General features: G+C 40.4%; 2 protein-coding genes across 2 annotated transcripts; both read left to right on the forward strand.

Annotated features, from left to right (window-relative positions):
• Nucleotides 1–4295: 4295 nt before the first annotated feature.
• LOC131738002 (transmembrane protease serine 2-like) lies at nt 4296–6948 on the forward strand. Its single transcript, XM_059030562.1, has 3 exons — nt 4296–4333; nt 6390–6485; nt 6779–6948. Exons 1-3 carry the CDS (start codon nt 4303–4305, stop codon nt 6946–6948), a joined length of 297 nt encoding a protein of 98 aa, XP_058886545.1. The 5' UTR covers nt 4296–4302.
• Nucleotides 6949–11778: 4830 nt separating this feature from the next.
• LOC117405157 (interferon-induced GTP-binding protein Mx-like) lies at nt 11779–24948 on the forward strand. Its single transcript, XM_059030796.1, has 13 exons — nt 11779–12065; nt 16754–16950; nt 17186–17320; nt 18810–18964; nt 19380–19518; nt 19816–20014; nt 21058–21136; nt 21659–21778; nt 22245–22395; nt 23060–23218; nt 23341–23417; nt 24093–24320; nt 24574–24948. The coding sequence occupies exons 2-13, from the start codon at nt 16761–16763 to the stop codon at nt 24796–24798; spliced, it is 1857 nt and encodes a 618-aa protein (XP_058886779.1). The 5' UTR covers nt 11779–12065; nt 16754–16760; the 3' UTR covers nt 24799–24948.
• Nucleotides 24949–25521: the final 573 nt, after the last annotated feature.

A 25521-nucleotide genomic window follows, 5' to 3' on the forward strand; every position in this document is an offset into this window, starting at 1 on the left:
AATGTAATTCTGAGGTGTATGAGTGACATGCTGTGAAGTTGTATGAAGTGGTGTAATACAACACAAAGTGAGGTTGTAAAGACTTGTCGTGGGAAATCTAATAAGGAAATGTGATAAGGGAAATTTGCAATTTGTTTTGGCAGAAGATGGTTTATCGAATCTTATGATACCAAATAATTAACCTCCATGTGTCATCACATTTTGTGTCAATGCCAAACAACATTTTAAAATAGAAACTCAACTTTAAGTTTCGTTTCTGTGAGGAGTGGGCGCTTCTTGGTGATTAGCAAATGAAAGAGATGGAAAGTTATTCACTCTGTTCCAGAAGAGGACTACAGGACAAACTGACAATTGAATTACAAGCTGGAATTAATCAAGCCCTTCGATCTGGTTTTCAACAGTCTTGCCACACACACACCTTTGATATATCGAACATCCGAATCTCAATAATGTCCTTGCATGAAATAACAATAACAGATATTTGAAGTTTTAAAGATGGGCAGGCCAGACACAGACTGCAGGTACAAGCAAAGAGAGCACATTGACTTCAGTAGCCAAGCGCTTTACAATGTACAGAGCCTAGTTCCACTCTACAGTATAACATACGTGCTGCAGAATCGGGAACTTCTTTAGTTTAGCCTCTAAACCCAGGGGTTATCTACAACTCTCACTTCAAATGAGAGGGATTCAACAAGCACAGTCCATTAGGTGGACCGAATTTTTAAATCGACGCATGTCCTGCAGTTGGCAGTGACGGTTTTGTTGTGATACTGTATAACCCATAAACACTTACGTATTGTGGCGGCGGTGTGTAGTGGGTTCCAGTGGGAAGAAAGGAAACACTTCTAAAGATTCTTTTGGTGCTGGAAAGGCCGTTTATTGTAGAATTGGAATGGCGCTTATAAGTGCAGTTGCTTTAGTCAAAAATGGTCTTTAGCTCTTGCTGCTGTCACTCTCTCAGCAACCTCACCCTCCGTCAGTGCGCTGGTTGCAGCTTTATATAGGGTCCGAAGGTGGCAAAGAGCGGACCTGGTTGGAACCAGGCTGCAACAGCAGCAAGTCCTATTCAGCGGGTCCGCGAGACCCAACACTACACTGCCCCCCACTTCAACACGGTTCGGGAAGAACCTGCTTCAGTCCGGTAGCGAAGGGGCAAGCAGCGCTGCTTTACAGGGCATCCGGTGATGGTCCATTGGCTAGGCATGTCCCCAGCGGTTGGGGGCTGACTGGTGGGTGATGTCATGCATTGTCCCTCTCTCTCTGGCGCAGAGTATAGACCGGGCGGGAAAGGTACAGGGGGGACAGAGGCAGGAGTGGACCCGTGGTGACGGCACGCTCGGTTCCGGGCAGCTGGCCCAGGGCGGCGCTGTGAACTTGGGGCTGTAGAGGTGGAGGAAGTTGAGGGGCAGCTCTCCCCCAGTTCGCCTGAGCCAGCCTCGGCTCTCGCTGACTGGTTGCCTAGGTAGGGAGCCAAGCAATCCCGGTGCAGCAGCACTTTCCGACCGGGGAAAGGCAACTGGACACGGTAGACCATCTCGCCTACCTGCTCCAGGACCAAGAAAGGGCCGGCCCAGGGTCTGTCAAATTTGGGGCAGTGGCCCCGTCTCCTCTTGGGACGGTAAACCCACATTTGTTCTCCAGGCTGGAAGGCTGTCCCTCTCTCATGCACATCATGATTGTACTTCTGGCGCATTCCGGCTGCCTGGAGAACTGATGTGCGGTGTCCAGCCAGTCCTGAAGCTGGCGGGCGTATTCTGGAACAGGGTGGGGATGTTGCTGGTCTGGCGGCCGACCGAAGAGTAGCTCAGCGGGTGTTTGGAGCTCCTTACCCAGCATGAGAAGCGCTGGTGTGCAGCTGGTCGACTCCTGCACTGTGCTGTGACAGGCGAGCAGGAGAAGCGGAAGCTGGAGGTCCCAGTCCTTCTGGTGCACACTGGTGGTGATAGCAAGCTGTGCACCAAGGGTCCGGTTAAAACACTCCACCAACCCGTCGCTCTGTGGGTGCAGGGGGCTGGTACACGTCTTCCTGATCCCTAACCGCTGGCAGACTTCAGCAAACACTCTGCTCTCGAAGTCTCAACCCTGATCCGGGTGCAGCTCCTGGGGTATGCCGAAGCGTGTAAAGAAGCCCTTTATCAAAGCGTTAGCAACGGTAGTGGCTTCTTGGTTAGGGAGTGCATATGCTTCGGGCCATTTGCTGAAGTAGTCCATTGCCACCAACACGTACTTGTTTCCAGACTCAGTGAGTGGCAGGGGACCCAGCACATCAATGGTGACTTGTTCCATGGGAGCTCCGGACTGGTGTTGTAGGGGGGCATGGGCCTGTCCCAGGGGGCCGTTCCTGGCAGCGCACCGGTCGCAGCGACAGCAGTAGTCCTCCAAATCGCAGCGGCTCTGGCCCCAGTAATAGCTCTGCTGTAGCCGTCGCAGTGTCTTGTGCACCCCAAAGTGTCCCATGCCAGGGGTACCGTGCACGGCGGACAAGACCTGGTTCTGGAAAGGACGGGGAACCATCAGCTGCCATCGCTCCTCTCGGGTGACGGGTTCTAGCCAGCGGCGTTGCAAGACTCCCTCCCTGATGGCTAGCCCTGGCCACTGGGACCACAGCACTTTGGTGGTTAGTGAGCAGCCGGAGATATCTTCCCAGTGGGGTTGGGTGCATTGCGCAAGCCAGGGAAACAAGGGTTGCAGGTCTGGGTCCTGATCCTGTTGTGCTCGCCAATCTGAGGGAGAGACTGTGGAGAGCTCTTTGTATGCCGACAGGGAGATGAGGCAGTCATCGCAGTTCTCCCCCTCGTGGTCCCGTTGCTCTCTGGTCAGGCAGTAGTGACAACCTCCAGGTGCACAGGGACGGCGCGATAGGGCATTGGCATTAGCGTGCTGGGTACCCGCTCTGTGCAGGATGGTGTAGTCGACACGAGCCAGTAGTTCCCTGCGGGTCACACAATACCTGTATTCTGGTTTGCTAAAAGCACGGCTGTAGTATACGATGACACGCTGGGAGAGGACGGCACCCAGACCATGGTTGTTGGCGTCTGTGACGAGGATGAAAGAGGCGTCCAAGACAGGGGGAACTAGGACTGGAGAGCTGATGAGGGCTTCCTTGAGCGTTGCAAAAGTAGTTTCACAGAGACACATACTTACAGTTTGGAAAAAAAACAGTCAAATCTCTAGTGGATCTCTAGTGGAAACACCAATGGGTTTATGATACTGGACTCCAGTTTAAGTAACACAGGAGGAAAACTCCAAAACATGCTGACGAGCAGGTTTGTTTTGTTATTTTTGTTTTCACAGCAAGTCTTTCTGTACTTATTCAAATGAAGAGCATGTTGTTTTACATCATTGGGGTTAGGTATTGGTGCACATCCTCAGGGTGAATCTGATTGTCATGAAAAGGAATTACAGCACAGTGCAATGGTGCCAGCATAGCATAGTGTAATACACCATAGTGACAGCGTGGTACTGCAAAGGCAAGTATTGTACAAATCAAACCTAGGCATTCATTCATATTTAAACCTGCTGTATTTAATCGTGAATTCACCCAGGCTTGTAGCTGGATAACCATTGATTATTATTTTTGGTTGTGGTGTAATACAGTATTATATTATTTCTAAGGAGCCAAGCCTAAAATGATTCAAGCAATTACTGATAAGAGCACAAAAGCAAATAGCTATGAGCTGAATGACCCTTTGAGAATATCCTGGCAGCAGTCAACGTGTATGGAATTCTGTCAATCAATAATTATCGCAAAATGTGGTCATTCAAATTAAACCCATTATTCTACTGTACATATGTAAAAATATAACGTAAATGTACTGCTTTCCTTTAACCAAATGAAACTCCACTAACAGTCAAAACAAAAGTCTTTTTTATTTTATTTCTTGCTTCATTTGCAGCAGTTCGTGTTCAACTGGATCAGTAGTCACACTGCGCTGCATAGGTAAGCTGTTCCTTTTTATTCAGCACTCTACACCCACCTGCTGGGCAATCAGCGAATTACACCTGCGTTGCATTTAACAAAACCTACAGCAAGACTCATTTTATTTACACTCACAATCGGTTAATATCACAGCCCGCTTATTATCATCGGATTGAAATTTCCTGACCACAATATAATGGGAGTCAATGTAAAGAAGCTCCTGATAATATCACTTTGGTTAATGCCACAGTCTGCTTAATATCACTAACATGTAACAGTCACACAATTGATTTCCACCCCACTTTAATATCACTTCAAAGAGCCTGCGTCACCGTCCTGTATAAACATTGTGTTTACATCGTACTAGACAGCCTTGTGGTCACATGATCACCCAGCTGGACCTGTGGAGATCAGGTAGGTGTGTGTGTTTCTGAGTGTCTGTGTGCGTCTCTCCTTGGCTAGTAAGAGATGAAACCTGCGTCTCCGTTCCCCTGCCTGCGCTCACATTCCGGCTATCCTATATCTGCGTTGTGTTGGTGTTACTGGATGTTTTGTTAAAAAGGATACCACTGGAGATCAAATGCTGGAAGAGGGCGTCATTTATCTCTCTCTGCATAACAGAGAATGAAAGAAAATAAGCAAAAGATGGCTCGGTTCACCATTCATCTCACCTCTATAGTTCAGTAATGCATTAACATTCACATTCATTTCAGTAATTACATGAAATCGATTTAAAAGAAAATACAAATTCAAAGACACTGCCGAAAGAAGGCACATTTTAAACCGACATGAAAACAAAATACATTTTTAAATTAAAATACAGAAAGACAACATACCTGAATAACAGAAAATCAAAGAAAATAAGTAAAAGATGGCTCGGTTCACCATTCATCTCCTATGGGGTAAAAACAAACTTCAGAAACATTTCGGAATTGCCATCTTTTTAAAACAAAATTAATGTAATTAAAATACTTCATTTCACAAACTCAGTCACAGTATTGTACCAATACACATTGTATTATGTTCATGAGTATTATTTAACTACATTCCAGTTAATATAAAATAACAAATAACAGAGAAAGAAAATAATGCAGCCTACCCCTCTAGAGTCCAGTAATGCATTAACTCAGGGTTGGCGTGCAATCTAATATAAGATTACATATTCGCACACTCTAAACAATAGTGGCTGCAGTGGAAACGTGGCACTGGTTCAGGATCTTTGGTGTAGGATTAATAGTGTAGCTGGGTTAAGTGTGTACAGGCTTGTTTGGCTTGTTAGGTTATTGATGACCTCCCGATCATGTCACTCTGCTTATTGTCATCGTTTCTGCTCAGTCCCTTTGCAGTGATATGAAGCAGGCTGGACTGTATTTAATAGTGTATTGTGTCTCTGTCCAAACCCCTGTTGAGTCAATACCCGTTCAGCATTCTTCAGATTAAATGAGTGCATAATGTAAAGTGCATCATTTAAAGAGCGGATGTCTCCAGATTTAATTTGTGCCAGGCTTATTATGTACCAGGCTTACAGTATATCGGACCGTTTAAATAATGATTAAATAGACCAAAGATCTATCAGTTTTAGGCTTATTAGTAAAAAAAGATGCAGAAAGAAAACTCATGAAGGTTCATATTTGAATGATTTAAATGATGGACGTGTTTCGATCCTGCAGACGCTAGTACGCTTTTTGTGATATATTCTGCTTCTATATACCCCTGAGAAAGCCTGCTGAAGGCCTGTGTTACAAAAACATCATGTCAGTAATAGGAACCAGCGGAAGCTGCGTGCCTGTCGTTTTTACGCACTAAAAAAATCTGCATCGGATTTTTACGCATAGCTATTTTGCTGCACAGCTTGTCTGCCTCCCATAAAACTTCCACTAACAACTACATCTCCCAGAATGCAATGTCTCCAGTTGCTAGGAAACGATCCACAAGAAAAACCAACCCAGCAAACATCCAATCTCTGGCTAGCTCTGTTGTCTTTGCAGCCAATCACAGTAAGAATAAGAACAATTCGGAGCTGCACAAATCCAACTTGAACCATTATCAGAGGCAACCAAAAGGTGTCTATAACATGAAACAAAACAAAGGACAATGACATTGCACTCATGAAACTGACCAGGTATCTTGCATTCTCAAGTAAGCAAGTACTGTTGTACTGTTTAACCGCTCGTTTCATGAACTAGGTTTGAAGCCAGTGAAATGTAGTTAATCCCGGTACAGTTACCCATGCTGTAATGTTCAAGAACGCAATGCTTTGGGGATAGAGCAGAGTCAATCAGGGTTAGTCCATCATCATGATCGTTTAACACCAGCCAGCTGCTATTCCAGTATTTTTCTGAATCAATATTCCACTCCTGTATAAAGCATTTTGATCTGCATTGAGAATGCATCCCATGCTCCCCTTCAGGAAGCCCTGGGGTCCAGGGTATAGCTTCAGCGTTTCACTGTGGAATTGGTTTACTTGCAGATACTGTAAAGCCAGTCTGTTTGCCAAATGTGGGTCTGCAGGCAGCTCCTTCAAGTCAATACTGGATATCTGGATGGGGAGCGTCTAGAGAAGCAGGTATAGTAATATATTCAAATCTTTAGTAATATATGCAGTAATATATTCAAGCCTTTCACTTTAAGGACCGGGGTTCAAGTCGGACCTAGTGTAACAGGGTGGAGGAGGGACACAAACCAGCGACCACACACCCCTCATGTGAGCGTCGTAACCTATACTCAAATAAGCCAGGCAGGACATTTCTTATACATTTATTATTCAGAACAAACGCATTCTTACTTTCTGTTCATTCCGCGCGTTGTGTCTGTTTTCAACGTTTATAGCATGATTTTGAGCTCTGTTTTTGGTTTCAGGAGCCTCTACTGAGGATCTGCTGATGGCCCGGGTCAATGCTATTGGTCGGGACACCTGTAACAGTGCCCAAGTGTACAATGGGTTGATAACGAAGGCAATGATCTGCGCTGGGGTTCTGCAAGGTGGAGTGGATTCCTTTCAGGTAACAAATGCATATTCTGCTTGGTAGAGTCGCAAGACTACTTTGTTCAAGATCATCTAACCAGTTCTAGTGATTAGTTTGCCACCATGTAGAAGTGGGTTAGCTAATAACACAGCATTCACTTACAAATAGCTGTACCAGTTCTATTATTGGCTTACAAAAAAGATGACCTGCCATCTTGTGTGATGCTCCCACCATCGCTCGCTTTAAATCAACTCTTTAAGACCCACCTGTTCTCTCTTGCTTTCCATGCTCCTTAAGCCTGATATCTGCTATTAGCTGCTGTGTTGCTGATACTATTTCATGTAGTTAATGTATTATGCTTTTTTTCCTGTATATCATGTATTATGCATGTGTTTGTATTTAAAGTATTATGGATTTTCTTGTTACTGCATCTTGTAAAGCGCTTTGTGATGGTGGTCCACTATGAAAGGTGCTATATAAAATAAAGATTGATTGATTGATTGATCTTTGCTGGTAAGAGAGGGTTTGGTGTAACTGCTTGTGCAATAAGAGACTTATACAAGTTTACCACTGTGTTTTCCCATGTTTTCCCACCGTTATACTATGAATATATCATAGTTTACCCTGGCTACCATGTCTATTAATGTGATTTACCAGACCTTGCTATTCTTTACAATGTGTACCTATGCTTTATCATCATTCACTGTGCTTTGCTTTGCTTTCATTGTGCTGCATTGCTTGTTGCTATGCTTTCACTGTGCTGTATTACTCATTGCTATGCTTTCACTGTGCTGTATTGCTCGTTGCTATGCTTCCCTGTGCTGTATTGCCCCTTGCTATGCTTTCACTGTGCTGTATTACTCATTGCTATTATTATTATTTATTTCTTAGCTGACGCCCTTATCCAGGGCGACTTACAATTGTTACAAGATATCACCTTATTTTTACATACAATTACCCATTTATACAGTTAGGTTTTTACTGGAGCAATCTAGGTAAAGTACCTTGCTCAAGGGTACAGCAGCAGTGTCCCCACTGGGAATTGAACCCACGATCCTCCGGTCAAGAGTCCAGAGCCCTAACCACTACTCCACACTGCTGCTATGCTTTCACTGTGCTGTATTGCTCGTTGCTATGCTTTCACTGTGCTGTATTGCTCGTTGCTATGCTTCCCTGTGCTGTATTGCTCGTTGCTGTGCTTTCCCGGTGCTGTATTACTCATTGCTATGCTTTCACTGTGCTGTATTACTCGTTGCTATGTTTTCACTATGGAAAACTTTTAAGGGAAAGGAGGCAGCAACCTAGAAGAGGAACATTACCTTGGCATTAGCAACAGTAAAAAGTGACCTTGAAGTGTAATTTAAAGGGAAACTGCGATTTGTTCCAGGGTGACAGTGGCGGACCATTAGTTACACAGGAGAACTCACTGTGGTGGTTGATGGGAGACACAAGCTGGGGTTATGGATGTGCCCAGCGAAACAAACCCGGAGTGTATGGCAATGTGACATATTTCCTGGACTGGATTTATCACCAGATGCAGGTAAATTCAGATCTACCCTACAGACAAATGAAATGCACTATTATTATTATTATTATTATTATTATTATTATTATTATTATTATTAACTCTGAATGTTATACGCATTGATAAGTCATATGTGTTATGCTAGTCAGTATTTGTTTCCTAATTCTGTACAAAGGTCACCTACCTTTTCAATAGAGTTTGCGGAGGCCAATCACAAGGAACACTGATGTTCTACAGTCCTGCCACATGGTGGCACTGTGCTGCCCTCATATCCAGTGCTCGGAGCATTGTGGTATTTGTGTATGCATCCACTTATAAACGAATGTGCAGTGTCATTTCAGTGCAATTCTGCTGTGTGAAGTCACAGTGATCCAGGCATGTAGGGTTTGATGATACACTTCTCATATTAAAGGGCATCAATCTGTATCTACACTAACACCATGTCTGTGTGTGTGTCTGTCCCTGCTGCAGAAGTAATGACTTGGGGTGGGTGCATGATACATGTTTAATTCCAGTGCTGCATTCTGATTGCGCTCGCCACAGAAATCAGGCATTGCTAATCAGATGGGGGTCACTGGTGTTGATTGAGCTAATTCTCCATTGCAAGTGTAACAAGTGAAGAGACAGCTGCTTGGGTTTGTGGGGACTGTGGAGAACAGCGAACCACACAAACCCAAGCAGCTGTTTCCACACTTGTTTCACTTGGAATGAAAAATGAACCCAATTAGCACCAATGACCCTCACCTGTGGAGAGCTTGATTCGAAAAATGAATGATCTGTTTCCCCTTGGGAATTTGATGGGTACCCTTGCCAATGAACTCCTATTTAACATGGCAACCCTACAAGTACAAAAATACCCTGTACCTTCTTAACAAATTTAATACATTTACATTTTTTTTTTATTATTACAGACCAACAGATGAAGAATGTTTGAATGGCATGGATAGTAATTCAGAGGGAATAAGTGCAATTGAAGACACTTGTTTTATAACATTGTGAACCTTATTTTATCTTGCCAAAAAAAAAAAAGAAGAAAATAAAACCAAATAATGATATATTTCTCATGGGATCCAGATTGCAATAGACTCTTTTGTTTTTTAATCCCGATTGCTTTTTAAAGTATTACTGATGCATTGCCCTATACAGCTACTGCCAGCTGATTACATGTGTACTCATGATCAAGACTCTTATGAAGTCACTGAGATCCTTCTGCTTACCTATTGTTGTTGCTGAATAGTTGCACACACATCTCACACAGCTGACATAGCTATAGTGGATCACTGACACATGTTCAGTTTACTTCAATTGTCTAGTTTTTCCGCCTGTATGTACTTTCTACTTTTGTTTGGGGAACATAAATGTTTACTATTGTTTAGTAAAAGGGAGCCTTATAAAAATGTTTGTCCTTGTGAGTGCAAGTCTAACATGTCAAATTGAATCATGTAAATGTCTTTTATAAACTGTACTGTATATGTAATCCAATGTGAATGTATTTAAGAGCAAATCTGTATGACCAAATAGTCTGTGGATGATTCTGTATCGGTTTTGTATGATTTTTGTTTGGTTTTAAACATGCATTATATTGGTACACTTTAACCACTTTTGACCATGTTGTTGTAGTTTTTTTGCCATGCAGTATACGATGTCAAGATCAGAAACACACTAATTCTAAATACAAAGTAACAGGATAAGCAAAGCCAGTTTGTTAATACCATTGAATAGAGAATGTAATTTTCAATGGAAGAGAGAATATCATTTTCAATGTTTTTTTGATTTCTTGAATTGATTTTACTGTAGGCCTGCAAAATGCATGAAAACAAGGCAGGTCTAGATGATAACAGTGTAGTGCAGGGAAATCGCTCAGGAGTACAGTAGGTCGAAGATATGTGAAAGGCATCATGCTGTTGCAAAGAGGGAAAGGAGGCCGCTTGGCTATGCCAGGATAAAGCCCACATGTTGTTTTGTTTTCCAGCTTGCAGGCATCCTTCTACTGTAGGTAGTGTTACATCCTCATCTAGGCATAGTTCCTGCAGCAGTGATGGATCAGATGATGAATGCATTGAGGATAACAGTGTGCATTATATGTTACCAGACAGGTAGCTTAAACCAGCACAGCCTCTCCTCTGCCACAGCACACTGTATATTGCACCTCGCTCCGTGATTGCCCATTACAACTAAATAGAACAGAGATTCCCTTTAACCTGATTGGTCAATATGATGTCCCTAATCTCTCATTCGGAATCTCTGTTCTAAATCAGTCTGCCGGAAAAATATGTAAATTCAGTATACTTTTATGTATTTTACCTTTGTTCTGCTTGTTATAAGAGAATCTCTGTTCTGGTACATGCACTCTGAACATTGTCTGTCTGCTTCCTCGCTGTCGTATACATTTAATCTATCTGTTTCAAGTTAGTATAGCAAATAAAGTTTAAAGAATGGTGTTTACTGTCGGTGGCAGTACAGTAACCACAACAGCAATAGTAACTCATCTCCAGTTTGAAGGGCAAGCTGTAGAAATCAAACCACTGAGATGCAGACAAGTTACTTTCAGCTGCTTCATTTTAGCAGATCATTCAAACAACCCAGGCACTCTTCTCTAACCGTGCCAGGAGGCTTTGAATAAGCTCTGTTCAGTAACTTGTTCATAAACAGCACAATCAGCATTAACACATGTAGGGTACTAGATATTTTAAAGCTTAATAATTAATTAATGTACATTTTAGCACCTAATATAACTTAAACTTACACAAAATACACGAACGTGCACTCAACTCCGAATTAAAAAAAAAAAAAAATGTTACGGTTTTACATTTTTCAAGAGGTAGGTAAACACAAAATGTATTCATTAGCAACAAAAAGTAGTGCATAAAATCACAAAACAAAAACTAACTTTGAATGTTATTTTCTTTAACGCAGCCGTTTTCTAACAGCACTAGAACCCTCATAAGAGGGCTTGACCGTCTGGTAAGGCCCTTCTCGTTACGTTAAATTTGGCAGGGATGGGATTCATTCCATTCCTGACAGAACCCATGTGCGGAATGTGGCTGGTCTTGATTGAATAACTGATGGTCAATCAAGCCCCAGTCACATGGTTTATAAAGGAGGCCAGACCCTTTGCTTGTTGGAGGAGAAAACCATGCTGTTGGTAAAGAGTGGTCTTCCTGGCTGACGGCTGACGGCTGACGGCTGACGGCTGACGGCTGACGGCTGACGGCTGACGGCTGACGGCTGACGGCTGACGGCTGACGGCTGACGGCTGACCTGTATATTTAGGCCCTGTGCTTTGTTTATTTATGATTGTGGTTTTGCATTTGTTAATAAAGGTGCGCACAAGCGCTTTCACTGCAGCTTCCTGACTCTGAGTCACAATCCTGATGCTATGCTGCTACAATGTGTGTTGGATTAACAGCGATTTAAGAAATTCAATTCAGCTGCACTAAGGGGGTGTCTACAAAGTCCTTTACGCTTCTAAGTTTCCCTTTTATGTTTCATGTTCCTATGAAACGAAACTTAGCATCATTGTAACAAGCAGTGGGTGTTGCCTTTTTGAATTACGTAGCATGATGGAGGGTATTTAAAGGACAAGATTTGAAAGGCTGCTTGTTGGAAGCTCCCTGTGCATTGATAACCTGGGCAGATAGAAGCTGAACAGCAGGTGGGTACTGCACATTTGCACTCTGATTTTTCTGTGTTTTTCTCAGTTTACATGATTTGCTTGGATGACATTGCACTATTGTTTTTATGGGGGTTGTAGATATTGTGTTTCTTATTAGTGCTTGGAAATGTTTATATAGACTGTCAGCTGAGAGTTTCACTGACATTACGCATTTACTTTCTTTACTTTTGCATACAGTAATGTGTACAGACGTGCTCAAATTTGTTGGTACCCCTCCACAAAAAATGAAGAATGCACAATTTTTTTCTGAAATAACTTGAAACTGTCAAAAGTAATTGGCATCCACCATTGTTTATTCCATATTTAATAGACATCAGACTTTGCTTTTGTTTTTTTATTCAACATAATATTGTAAATAATAAAACAAATGAAAATGGCATGGACAAAAATGATGGGACTGCTAACCTAATATTTTGTTGCACAACCTTTAGAGGCAATCACTGCAATCAAACATTTTCTGTAGCTCTCAATGAGACTTCTGCACCTGTTAACAGGTAGTTTGGCCCACTCTTCCTGAGCAAACTGCTCCAGCTGTCTCAGGTTTGATGGGTGCCTTCTCCAGACTGCAAGTTCCAGCTCTTTCCATAGATGTTCGATAGGATTCAGATCAGGACCCATAGAAGGCCACTTCAGAATAGTCCAATGTTTTGTTCTTATCCATTCTTGGGTGCGTTTAGCTGTGTGTTTTGGGTCATTATCCTGTTGGAGGACCCATGACCTGCGACTGAGACAGAGCTTTCTGACACTGGGCAGTACGTTTCGCTCCAGAATGCCTTGATAGTCTTGAGATTTCATTGTGCCCTGCACAGATTCAAGGCACCCTGTGCCAGACGCAGCAAAGCAGCCCCAAAACATAACCAAGCCTCCTCCATGTTTCACTGTAGGTATGGTGTTCTTTTCTTTGAAAGCTTCATTTTTTTGTCTGTGAACATAGAGCTGATGTGACTTGCCAAAAAGCACCAGTTTTGACTCATCTGTCCAAAGGACATTCTCCCAGAAGGATTGTGGCTTGTCAATATGCATTTTAGCAAATTCCGGTCTGGCTTTTTTATGTTTTTCTTTCAAAAGTGGAGTCCTCCTGGGTCTTCTTCCATGGAGCCCACTTTCGCTCAAAAAGCGACGGATGGTGCGATCAGAAACTGACGTACCTTCACCTTGGAGTTCAGCTTGTATCTCTTTGGCAATTATCCTTGGTTCTTTTTCTACCATTCGCACTATCCTTCTGTTCACTCTGGGGTCGATTTTCCTCTTGCGGCCGCACCTTTAGGTTCTTTTTATTCAGATAACAGATCTAAAAATGTAGGAACACGGTCACCTCGAAAATCACACAGATACATTTTAACAAGCGTTTGTTTATTGTAAACTTCCAATAGCAACGCCTAGTTCCAAACGGTACTGATATAATAAGACAATAATTCAATTCACCGATTAAGGGGTAGCAAGATTTCAAACAGTTAAACAAGGTTCACATGAATGAGGTCATGGATTAAAGTGCAAATACAACAACGCTGCTACCCAGCAATAAAGTGGAGATACACATTCAAAAACACGGTAAAACTGTCATAATAAAAAACAATACCACTGTATAAAAGTACAAATACCCACACACCACACACACACACACACACACAATGTCCGTGTAGGAGAAGGTACACACAGAGACAGCGAGAGAGAAACCAGCATCGCAATACACCTTATTCACGCAGCGGCCATGTTTGGTTGAAAACGAGGCTTGGTGTGCGAGCAAAAAAGTGGAGCAGTGTCATGGCCGACACAGCTCCTGATATCACTATGTGGACGAAATCTTTAATATGTGTTCCTCAAATAAAAGTTAAAGAAATTGATAATTGGACAGATAATGACGGGATTCCCCCCCAAAAAAAACATACAGCAGAAAGGGTACAGCAATTGGATCGAGGGTTATATTCATGAAGTTGACGGTAAATTAGCAAGCGTATTTGTGATCGGAAAGTGAATAAGCTACTAACCTACTAGATTCGTAAAATATGTTTAGATCTCTCAGTTTGAGTTAGAGAACGTTTACTTTCATTAATATTGATGTTGATATCAAGCTTCTGTATTGTTTCACGTTTATTGGTTTGGTATAAGCATGTGTTGATTGTTTTCTAAATAGAGTTAAGAGGCAGGAGAATGGATGTAGCGTTAGGGATAAGGCGTTCCGGTCAATGAAAAAGAATGAGTCACTTTGATAGGGTTCAGTAACACCACATCCCAAAACCTAGGCTTGGTTTGTTTCTCCAAGCTTAGTTCTGTTCAGTTGTTAATCCCAGTATTACGATTCTTGTTTTTATGAAAAACAAAAATCAAACGTCCCTCTTTGTGTTATTCCTGTATAGTTTATTTGGAGTTAATGTAACGTTAAGGATCTCCCTTCTGACCAAGTATTGTGTAACTCAAGCATATTTTTTTGTTAACTCGCGTTACTAAACGTTTTTGTAATTTTGTTCAGTTGTGCTTAATAAAGACGTTTTTTTTAATACAAACTGGGCATTGCATCCCACAAGACACATTCCCTTTAGTACCCATGCATAATCTCAAACTTCTGCATCTTACTTATCTATTGATTAGGATTGATTGGAAATGCTCAATTGGCTCCCGGAGAGTATATCTGAAACGTCTTCAAATTTGTGACTATAATGAAGAATATGTACAGTCACACAGAAATGAAAGTTGAGATTTCTCTTAAGAAAAAAAAATATATATAATTAAATAATACATATAATTAAATAATACAGATACATATGAAGAAGTTAAAAGCAATAAGATCAATAAATTGGTAAAAGAGGTTAAGGAAATTGCGGAGAGACTATACAATAAATGAATTATATCAAAAGAATTTTAAAAATACATGCAGCCACATCATGCTTACTTCCCTTCGCAATCGGAAGAGCAGTGCCATCAGCTCAGAATTGGCAGAAAACAGTGGGACCCTGGTACACCCATCTACTGTCCGGAGAAGTCTGGTCAGAAGTGGCCTTCATGGAAGACTTGCGGCCAAAAAGCCATACCTCCGACGTGGAAACAAGGCCAAGTGACTCAACTATGCATGAAAACACAGGAACTGGGGTGCAGAAAAATGGCAGCAGGTGCTCTGGACTGATGAGTCAAAATTTGAAATATTTGGCTGTAGCAGAAGGCAGTTTGTTCGCCGAAGAGCTGGAGAGCGGTACACGAATGAGTGTCTGCAGGCAACAGTGAAGCATGATGGAGGTTCCTTGCAAGTTTGGGGCTGCATTTCTGCAAATTGAGTTGGGGATTTGGTCAGAATTAATGGTCTCCTCAATGCTGAGAAGTACAGACAGATACTTATCCATCATGCAATACCATCAGGGAGGCATCTGATTGGCCCCAAATGTATTCTGCAGCATGACAACGACCCCAAACATACAGCGAAAGTCATTAAGGACTATCTTCGGTGTAAAGAAGAACAAGGAGTCCTGGAAGTGATGGTATGGCCCCCACAGAGCCTTGATCTCAACATCATCAAGTCTGTCTGGGATTACATGAAGAGAGAGAACCAACTGAGGCTGCCTAAATCCACAGAAGAACTGTGGTTAGTTCTCCAAGATGTTTGGGCCAACCTACCTGCCGAGTTCCTTCAAAAACTGTGTGCAAGTGTACCTAGAAGAATTGATGCTGTTTTGAAGGCAAAGGGTGGTCACACCAAATATTGATTTGATGTCGATTTTTCTTCTGTTCACTCACTTTGCATTTTGTTAATTGATAAATATAAACTATTAACATGTCTATTTTTGAAAGCATTCTTTCTTTACAGCATTTTTTCACACCTGCCTAAAACTTTTGCACAGTACTGTATATATACATACAATTATATATGTACAGCATTTGGAGTTTTAACATCTAAAAATGGCAATGTGCACTGGGTTATTTCGTAAATGAGAACCAAAAGTTTACATACCCCCGTGGAAATTTAAAATTTCTAGAAATTTTTTGAAAAAAATAATTATAGGAAAAATCTTTAAAAGCAAAAGTTTTGTTTTTGTGGATGAGGAAAAAAGTGACAAGAAGTAGATGTCTACAATGTATTTATTTCAGCAATGTTTTTGCTTAACTCCAAAAATACTAATTCAGAAGTATTCATACCCTTTGATGCTATGATAGTATTGTCTACAAGTTGCTAGAAATTTCAATATGATAATGCAGAACCTAATTTTAGAAAAGTCTGTCTTGTAAGTGAACATTCTTAGAGTATGAAAGAGAGTATGAAAGGCATAGGATGATTTGCTGTCATTACCAATAAGTCAATATGGGAAAAACTAAAGAGCTATCTGAAGATTTATTGTCATAAAGCTGGAGAAGGATACAAAATTTCTAAGCATTTGAGGATACAAGATTTCTAAGCAATTTCAACTATTGTTTCTGTTAAAGAAGCACAATACTCATAGTACAAGTGTACAAGACTTTAGTGTTTAATTGTATCAAATGTTTCTGCTCTTTGCAATCTACTTTTACATGGCGTATGCTGTATACTACATACATTTCCCACTTTTTAGGGTTAATCCATGGGATATTTGTCTGAAGCTCTGTTGATGAGTGGGATGTGTTGTGTTGGCAGGCTACAGAAAGTATGTACTGTAGTCCAAACAAGTATCTATAACCTGCCTCTCCCTCTCTCCCCACCGTAGTTTAAAAATGGAGAACGTTCTGCACGATCTCTATGAGGACAAGGTGCGACCCTACCTTGATTTCATTGATTCCCTGAGAGCGCTAGGTGTGGATCAGGACCTGCCGTTACCCACCATTGTTGTCATCGGAGACCAGAGTTCTGGGAAGAGCTCCGTACTTGAGGCTCTGTCTGGTGTATCTCTACCAAGAGGTGGTGGTAAGGAGACTTCCACTTACAGCTCTGGTGTTAAATGAGAGAACAGCGTGTAGCATTGTGGAGACACAGGCGCAAACTGAGGAGACCATGTTTTGCTTCTTCAATGGGGATTCTTTTTGTAATTTTTGTAAGGTTCAGGTTTTCTCAAAACAGCGTCTGTGTGGTGTGTTACCATGATCTTGCCTTGACTTCTTCAAATGCCTACATAGTTTTGATTTTCTGATTTTGTTTGAAGGGCTTATGACGCGATGTCCTCTGGAACTGATCCTAAAAAATGTCAAAACGGATGAATGGAAAGGGATGATCGCTTACAAGGACTATGAGAAAAAGCTTGGAGACCCCTCTGAGGTGGAGAGAGAAATTAAAAAAGGTGAGAAACCTTTAGCAAAAGTGCTTCACTCGGAAAAATATTAGTTATTGAATAGGAAAGACAGCTATGGCCAAAAGTTATGCATCACCCTATAGAATTAACACATTTTGCTTCATTAGGTTGAATGAAGCCTGCTGAATAATGTTATGTTAACAGATTGAATTAAACACCGCTTTACGGTTTTCCATATACTTAACGAAACAGACAAATTGAAAAAAGTGACATTTTGGAAACCTAGCATGAAATGCTATACCACTCCAGAAAACATTTGTGATCTCGTTTTGTAGTTTGTTTGATTACATGTTTAATAAAATATCTAAATTATGTTCATATATATCTATACATATATGAGCATTAGAAGAGCCAATCGAGTCGTATGAAAGTCACCTAAAGGCTTCTACATTCACAGCGTTTTAAGTGTCAAAGCACTGTATCTGACGACATGTTTCACCCTGTTTGGATCTCATCAGTGCAGCACTGAAGCATTTAGGTGACTTTCACGCGATTTAATTGGCTCTTGTAATGTTGAAATGTGCATGTTTCCTGATTACCCCTTGTTCTCTATTCATTCCCCTTAACTCTAACTCTAGAGCTACTTGTTTTTATATCTATCTAATGTGTGTGTGTGTGCGTATTGAGCTGTTTAGCTTTTGGGGAAAATATGGCTTGTGTGTTTGCACAGTGTTTTGCTTGTATGGTAATGGTGATGCAAACTTTGCACTGGAGCAAATGCTGTTTTGATTTTGAATGGATTTGAATGAATGAATCTGCTTTGCTTAGTGTTTAAATACTGAGGAACTCCAAGCTTGTTGTATACTGCTTCAGTGCAATGGGGTTGAAATACAAAGCCTATTTTTTAATGGGTAAATTGCTGTATGTGCAATTATTATGACAACCCCACAATAGTAAGGCAGTGTTAATATATATATATATATATATATATATATATATATATATATATATATATATATATATATATATATATATATGAATGAGAGTTTTTTAAAAGATGTACACCAAAAATTTAAAAGATTAAATAAATATTTTATTTTCAGGACGTTTCGGGCCAAAGCCCTTCAGCTGTTTAAAAAGAAGAGTATATATATCTTATTGTATTTGTATAGAGGGCATGGGCAGTATTTCCTGTAAATAGGCAGCTGATGATTATAAAGAGTGGGGGACTGTATGTTACTGTTACTGTCGCTAATGAGAAATGATGGTAACTTATTTATTTTTCTGTGTGAGGTCTGTTTGTCAAAATGTAAAAAAAATAAAATAAAAATGGAATAATGTTTAATAAAAATATGTATGTAGTTAAAACATGATGTCTACTATTATTGATATACATTTATTTGAGTTGTTTTATTAATGTGTATCTGTAATAAAACATTTGTGAAATAAAATGAAATTTAAAAAATAAAATAAAAAGAATTTCATAGGCCGTGTTATTGTGCAGTTTATTCTACACTGTTTCTGTCGATCTCCACAGCTCAAGATACTGTGGCTGACAAGAATAATGAAATCAGCACTGAGCGGATCACTCTGAAGATCGAGTCCAGAACGGCTCCAGATTTAACCCTCATTGACCTGCCAGGAATAGCCAGAAATCCAGTGGGAAACCAGTCACATGACATAGAGAAGATAGTAAGATTTCAACCACATCCTGATACTTAACAAACACAGATCACATTCATTTAAACACACAAAACCAGTGCAGGGTGCAATACCATGCATCACCACCGAGCTACATACCAACAGTGGCATGATTCAGGGTGTTGCTCCTTCAGCAGGACACTAGAACAAGTAACACTTTACATGAAGTCTCTCTAATTACTTCTTTATACTAGCTGAGGAACAAATGAACTGGCTTTCACCTCTTCTTTTAAAAAATGTGTCCAGCTCCAAATTGGCAATCAATGAATCAAAACTTCATTTCTAAGAAACAAAATCACAAAACAAACCCTGTGGTGGGACACAGTCCCTGCCACAGTAACGAATGCACATGTGGTATAAAGTACCTCTTTAAGAATGTTTTTCCTCAATCTCTGTCTACTTTCAGATCAAGAAGTTAATCAACTCTTACATCAAGAAGGCAGAAGCAATAAACCTGGTGGTCATTCCATGCAACACTGACATCGCTACAGCTGAAGCCTTGAAAATGGCCAAAGAAGTGGATCCTTCAGGAGAGAGAACTCTGGGTACTGTTGACATGAGACATGAGGCTTAACCTGTGACTTAAACAGCTGGTTTCACAGACCCAGATAAGTACTAATCTTGAATCGTTTTACCTAAAAAAATAACATTTGGCAGTCCAAGATTATTGCTCATCAGGGTCTGTGAAACCAGCCGGAAGAGTGTTTATCAATGTTCCTTCAGGTTTGGGAATGCTGTGAATAAACAAATGAACCATCTCTAAAACAGTGTGAAATAGGTTTCATGATTGAAATAACGGTGCCCTTTTGAATGCGTCTCTCCTTGTTCTGATGGATTCACAGCTGTGCTAACGAAACCAGACCTGATAGACAAAGGAGCTGAAGAACAGGTGAACAAGCTGCTCCGGAATGAGCTTGTCTTCCTGCAGAAAGGGTACTTGATTGTCAGGTGTCGTGGACAACAGGACATTGATGACAAGATGTCCTTGTCCGAAGCCCTTAAACAGGAAAATGAGTTTTTTGAATCCAGTAAGCATTTCAGGTAAACAAACTTCACCATGCTTTTTCACCATGTTTTCAAATGGTATGTATGAGAGTGTGAATGGATATGTGGGTGAGGTTTCTTACAACACCTTTTAAAGAGTAAGTAGCGGGGTTCAGAAAAATATAGAGCTCCCACCTGGTGCTCCAACTGTTGAAATAAAGTACCTGTCGTTGTTCTTGTCAGTGTTAATATACTGACAACTTTTTACACTTATAATTTTAAAGTCTGTTTCAAATCTCTTTTCAAAATGTCAGCTCTAGTGCATTGAGATTTGAGATCAGGGGTGTGTCCTCTCTAAATCACTACAGGAAGAGCTTTTGTGTTCCCTATGACATCATGGGTCGATATTGATGTTACCTGATTGGCAATGTGGGCAATAATCCTTACACTATCAGCTATAATAATCATAATAATAATAATCAAGCACACAAATGTAATAATGATTGTGTGGGTAGCTACCGAAGTAACGTTTGTTTTTTCAGTTTGTAGGCATTTGCCAATTGTTTCCTTTTGAGGGTGTTTGTGTGAATATACAAGATGAAGCGCTTGTTTGACCATTATCGCTGTTACATGCTTTAGTGTGAGTTGGCCACAGTCATGTCATTTAGCTAAAAATGGCCTAGAAAACACAGGGAAACGTTTTCAAGCATCACGTAACCATTGTGTTTATGGCAGTTTTTGCTTTTGGAGTTGAACAGGCATGGCCTGTCAGCATACAGATCAGCCGCTGTCCAAACCGTGAGGCATCTTCTGTGTAAGTAGCCATCTTGATCAATGAGTCACATGCTCAAAGAGTCTTTACCAATTGGCCAAAGGCAAAAATTACTGGAAACCCATTACTCAAAGTAAAACCCAGATCTATCCACACAGGGACACATGCTTCCTTGTTTCTCAACACGTTTCGTTGAGCGAGCTGGGATTTAGTGTGTCCTGTATGACTGCACGTGATCACAAACATACTGGTTTCCCATTAGCAGCGACCAGGGAAACCTATTTATTATATGTCAGATTCGCTCAGTATTTGATGTTTGTTGTTCAAGGCGACCACTGGCTGAGAAGCAGGCATCTGTGTCCTGCCTGGCAGACAGACTCACGAGTGAGCTTGTCCATAAGATCAAGGTAAGAAAGCAATATGTCGAAATACATGTGGTCCCACGAACTAGCTTTTACAGCTCATCCATGTCTTCAAACACTCCATCATAAACTAGATTATGTGCAAAAATGTAAGAAAGTTTCTGTGGTTTTAAGTTTACGGGGAAGGTTTTAGCCAAATCCTGGGAGCGGCCGAGGACCAGTGCTGTTTTCAAGATTGAGGCATTCACATTTTAAACTGTAAGACAAACTGGGAAAAGTATGGAATGCAAACAAACTGGTATGATAAAGACACATGAAACTGAATAAAATGACATTTGTGTTTTTGTGATAGTAAAATCCAAATGTACGAAACTACTAAAGTTAAAAACTACACTAGGATTACTTTCGAGACCTGGGCATACCAATAGGTCTTACTACAGTAGTTAAAACATGATTGACAAAAACTATTTTTTCTTTTACAAAATATGTTGCAATTTCCAGTCCTACAATTTTAACAATTGCTTTTTTTTTTTTTTCTGATGACACTTTTTATTCCTTTTCAAACAGAAATCCCTTTCTACAATTGAATCCCAGCTTCAGAGTAAAGTTGAGAAAACCAACCAGGAACTGGCATCGATGGGAGACGCGCCATCTGATGATTCCGAAAAAAAAAGCTTCCTGAGCAATGTAAGTCCCTGGACTCTTATGCTTCTGAACAACCAGTATATGCCTGGCATGGCAGTTCATGTGACACATTATAATATAATCTTATAAATGCCAAAGTCATCATTTTAAAGGCAGCAGATGAAGCCACATGAAATCAAGAGCTTTCTAAGGACAGGTGCCATTGTATTCCAGACAATGCAAATTTCATGTCGAAAACGGGAAGAAAATGAATAACAAGCACTACATTCCCATGCCCTGTGCATGCAAGGACTAAGATTAAGATAAAGATTTACTTTCACACCTTTAAATGTCCCTCCTGTAATGTAAATGCACACCCACTGTCCTGCAAGCCCTTCCTTATGTTTGCATTCTTTAACATTTAAATTGTTAGATTACTAGTAAAAAAAGCTTGAGCAATTTACAAAACAAATATATACAGTTTAACAGTCATCTAATGGTATCTCTTATGCTCATGATTCAACCACAGAAAATAAGGGAATTCTGCAATGACATCATTGCCCTGGCATCTGGAGATTTTTCCCAGGATTTTGTGAGCAATTTGAAGCTGTTTCCTGTTAGTCGAGAGTGTTTTGAGAAGTGGCACTGCTATCTGGAACAGCAGGAATCCGATTTAGAGAGTAAGTATTAGTTTGAGTTTATGCAGCCTTGTTGATGTGGACCTGCATACAACGACATACCAAGCCATGCCGAACCATGCTACCAGGGGAGCTCAGGAGTAGTTATTTGAGATCCGAAGGTTTCCCGATAGCCTAAGGGTAAGGCAGAGAGTTCCATAAAGGACAAGCTATACCAGTAACTGCTCTATAAAAAGTGCTCAAGGTTTTAGAAAGTTTCCTTACTTTCTGAGCATTAGCACGATTATCACTGGCCCCCTTTCTTCTGTTGGTTCATTGCTTATTTTCTATTCAATTTGGAATATACAGGTATTTCAAAGACTAGGTTATGTAACTTTTTACAGAGGAAGCCCCCCAAGAGAAAGTGTAATTTTTTTTAGCTTTGACGTTGCACTTGACAAATTGTTGTGTCCATGATTTAAAGTGTAAAAAACATTTAAAGAACCAAAATAATTTCTTCACAAGAAATGCTAATGCTGGTAAAAGAGGCAAGAAAATAGTTTTCATTTTTTTTTTTTGGTTAACACTCCTTTAAGTTGAAAGATAATTTTGGTTTATTTCTAGAAACAGCTTGTGATGTTTTGCTTTTTTTTTTATCTGGGGGATTTTGTCTGTAAACGCTAACAAACAAAATACAGGAAATGTTAAATGACTGTTTGTTCCATAGCTGAGGATGACTTCCGTAACAAGGCAGAAACTTATATCGAAAGCACGCGTGGAAGACAGTTGCCAGGATTCTTACACTACGGAGTTTTTGAATCTACAGCCAAATACCTTATCAGTAAATTAGAGGAACCTGCTTTGGAAATGCAGAAAAAAATTTCAGGTAACCACTGCCCTTATTTTCTTTAAAAAACAAAAACAAAGAAAAAAACATTGTGGTGTTATGATATTACTCCAACCACATATACAATATTACCCTGATATATATACTGTATATGTTTCCAGATAAGGTGAAGTCTGTGCTTAACGAATTGGCTTATAAGCATTTTGTTGGATTGCCCAACTTGCTGAAGGAGACAAAGGTAAGGAAATTGCCGAATTCCAGAATCCCTTATTTTTCTTCTCTTTTGATCATCACTTTCCTCCCTGTTATTTCTGCTCAGTTGAGGTTCTTGATTCCATACCGCTCAAGGGCTGAAGCTCAATGGGCAATCTTGGTCTTGCTGTCAAGCCAATCTCCTGTTATCACCCTCCAAACTTCAGCAGGGAAGATAGTCTGGACTGGGCTTTTTGTACATTTAACATGTTTTCACTAGATGATGAAAGAAAATGAGTTATGAGCTGCAATAAATAGACCAAATGTTTAATCTTTATGATTGTGTTACTATATACTTATATTTTAATGGCTTCAGAGTTGCTGTGGCATGGAAATCTGCTAACCCTACTTACAACAGCAATTATTTTGGAAGGTACAATAAGCCACTGGTGACCCATTTCAAATTTGAGTTAACTGTGTACAGATCTTTTTATAATCAAACCATTAAAGTAAAATACACCTAAATTAAGTGTTCTATCTTTTAATATATTATGTAATTAGCCAAAGTTGCTGGTTATTTTGTAGGGTTTTATTATATTTGACATAATATGCAGTATTGCTAGTGCACAATTTAAAATAAGAAACATAAGCAGTATTTGCAGAGCCAATGTTAGGTTCAAGTGTTGGACATGTAATAATGTCATTGCAATGCTGTCTTAAGGTTATAATTGACAAAATCCGCCAAATGCAAGATGATGAAGCCGAGCACATGATAAACACGCTCTTCAGGATGGAGTCAATGATTTATACACAGGATGCGATTTACAGCTACAGGCTGGAGCTGATGGAGGACACAGAGGAAGGCTCTATGCACAATAATAACAAGGGTCTGATGAGCAGAAAATCAGAGGTCTCACTTCTGACAACCCATCTGAAAACCTATTACAAGGTTGTGTATGTTTTTCATATTTATCTTAACTTTGTCTTTATCTTATTAACAGCGGGGGCTCGACAAAGGGGCTTGTAGATACACAAACATTCTGTTGCGGCAAACAAGTCTGGGGAAAGAGACCAGCACCAATCAGCCTGTAGAAACGCAGAGGCACACACATTGATTTCAGGGGTTTTATTGTCTTTGTGAATTCCCCCTTGTGTGTGATTATTGTATCATCCTGTAATTCTCTCTGATTATCACTGAACAGATTGCTTCCAATCGTCTGGCGGACCTTGTGCCCATGGCTATCAAGTACCACCAGATACAGGAGTCGGTCACCAAGCTGCAGGGAGAGATGTTCAGTATTCTCCAGAAGAGGGACCTGGTGGATGAGCTGGTGGAGGAGGAGGGAACTGCAGCAGAGAAGCGCCGAACTCTCATAGAGCGTCGAGAGCGTCTGAACAAAGCACGCTTGGCTTTGATCAAATTCTAGTCATCATGTTAATAACACTGTGTTTTTATTAATAAATCCTTAACTCATCCCTCTCCCATAGCAATTGTTTTGAATATGCTTTCTTCACTTTAAAGCATCCCTGATTTGTACAACACAGCTTCTGAGAAATCTTCCACAACAGTCAACAGGAAATGTTTTACTTCTTATCATGCACCTGCCTGGGAATACATTTTAATGATGGCACTGCTACCTAAAAACAAAGTCTGTGCTAAAAATAGCTGAAACCTTTCATTTTCCCAGTGAAATTAATCAGAAAGTACAAGACGGTGGCTTTAACTTAGCATAGGACCAGATATCATGTCTTTAAATGAAAATACGTCTGCTATAGCATAAAGGCGTGGCACAGACTTTTTATAGAACTTTTTTGTTAGCTGCAATTACTTTAAGCTCTGATTAGTTAGTCACGCATGCTAACCAGTTGATTTTTTCCAACAGCACAAAACCTGGAACCTTATCATTCAGCATCCTAGGTTTCAGAGTTCAAGGCCAAGTCTATAACTGATAGTATTTCAAGATTCAGATTACACATTTTTAAGAGAATTGGGGCTGTAAAAAGTCCAAACTTACAGATGTGGTTTCGGGTGACATTTAGGTAGTCATTATTGCCCATGTAAATGAAGTGTAAACCTTTTTTGCAGTTTGTACAATGCGGACCAGATGAAAATCATTCTGGGGAACGTGTAATGTAATTCTGAGGTGTAT

This window comes from Acipenser ruthenus, chromosome 9 (assembly GCF_902713425.1).
Source record: "Acipenser ruthenus chromosome 9, fAciRut3.2 maternal haplotype, whole genome shotgun sequence".
Lineage (NCBI taxonomy): Eukaryota > Metazoa > Chordata > Actinopteri > Acipenseriformes > Acipenseridae > Acipenser > Acipenser ruthenus.